The following is a 771-nucleotide window of genomic DNA, read 5'->3' as shown; positions in this document are numbered from 1 at the left end:
ATGGGGACACCCCATGGGTGATGGAAACATCCCACGGGTGATGAGAGCACCCCAGCACCCATGGGGACACCCCAAGGACGATGGAGACACCCAAGTGGCAATGGGGACACCCTACGGGTGACGGGACACCCCAAGGATGATGGGGACCCCCAGCTGGCATTGAGAATAGCCCAAACCGGGTGTTGGGACGGAGGTGACCACCCAGGACCCGTCAAGAGGGGACAACCCCACGGGCAGCGGGGACGCCCCGGTGATGACGGGGGGACGCCCCGGTGATGGGCGGTAGGACGGCGGAGCCCCCCGCCCCCACCTGGCGTGCTTCTCGGTGCTCTCGGCCATGGCCAGGGCCCGTCCCAGCGCCGCCTTCACCTCGTTGACCAGGGCCACCTGCGCGTCCGTGCCGCTGCCGGCGGCGGCCAGGCTGGCCAGGAAGAGCCGCGCCAGCGCCGGCGTGTCCTTGTCCTCGGCGTTCTGCGTGTGGGGCAGCAGGTGGTCCAGCACGAAGGCCAGCACGCTGCAGTCCTGTGGGGCGACACGGGGTGATGGGGTGGGGGGATCCGGTCCCCCCCCCCCCCCACCCAGTAGAAGCACCCGGAGGAGGTGGCACCCCACGGGTGGTGGGGACAGCCCTATGGGGGGTGGTGGCATAGGGGGCACGAGTGGGGTTGGGGTGAACGGGGACAGGGACACAGGGGCCTGGGGGGCACAACAGTCAGAACAGGCTGATGGCAACACCCTAAATAGGGACGCAACAGTCAGAGCCTGCTGACA

The 771-nt window shown here is 68.9% G+C and overlaps 1 protein-coding gene across 1 annotated transcript in view; it reads right to left on the bottom strand.

Annotated features, from left to right (window-relative positions):
* The window catches only part of HUWE1 (HECT, UBA and WWE domain containing 1, E3 ubiquitin protein ligase), a gene marked incomplete at both ends in the record, with an annotated part of 59243 nt that overhangs the window by 41633 nt on the left and 16839 nt on the right, over positions 1–771 (bottom strand). Inside the window, 1 exon segment of the mRNA XM_021383316.1 lies at positions 311–765. Within this exon segment, the coding sequence (XP_021238991.1) occupies positions 311–765 (455 nt within the window).

This window comes from Numida meleagris, unplaced genomic scaffold (genome assembly GCF_002078875.1).
Source record: "Numida meleagris isolate 19003 breed g44 Domestic line unplaced genomic scaffold, NumMel1.0 unplaced_Scaffold363, whole genome shotgun sequence".
Taxonomy (NCBI): domain Eukaryota; kingdom Metazoa; phylum Chordata; class Aves; order Galliformes; family Numididae; genus Numida; species Numida meleagris.
Note: the sequence above shows the minus strand (reverse complement) of the source record. Positions and strands in the feature narration are given on the sequence as shown.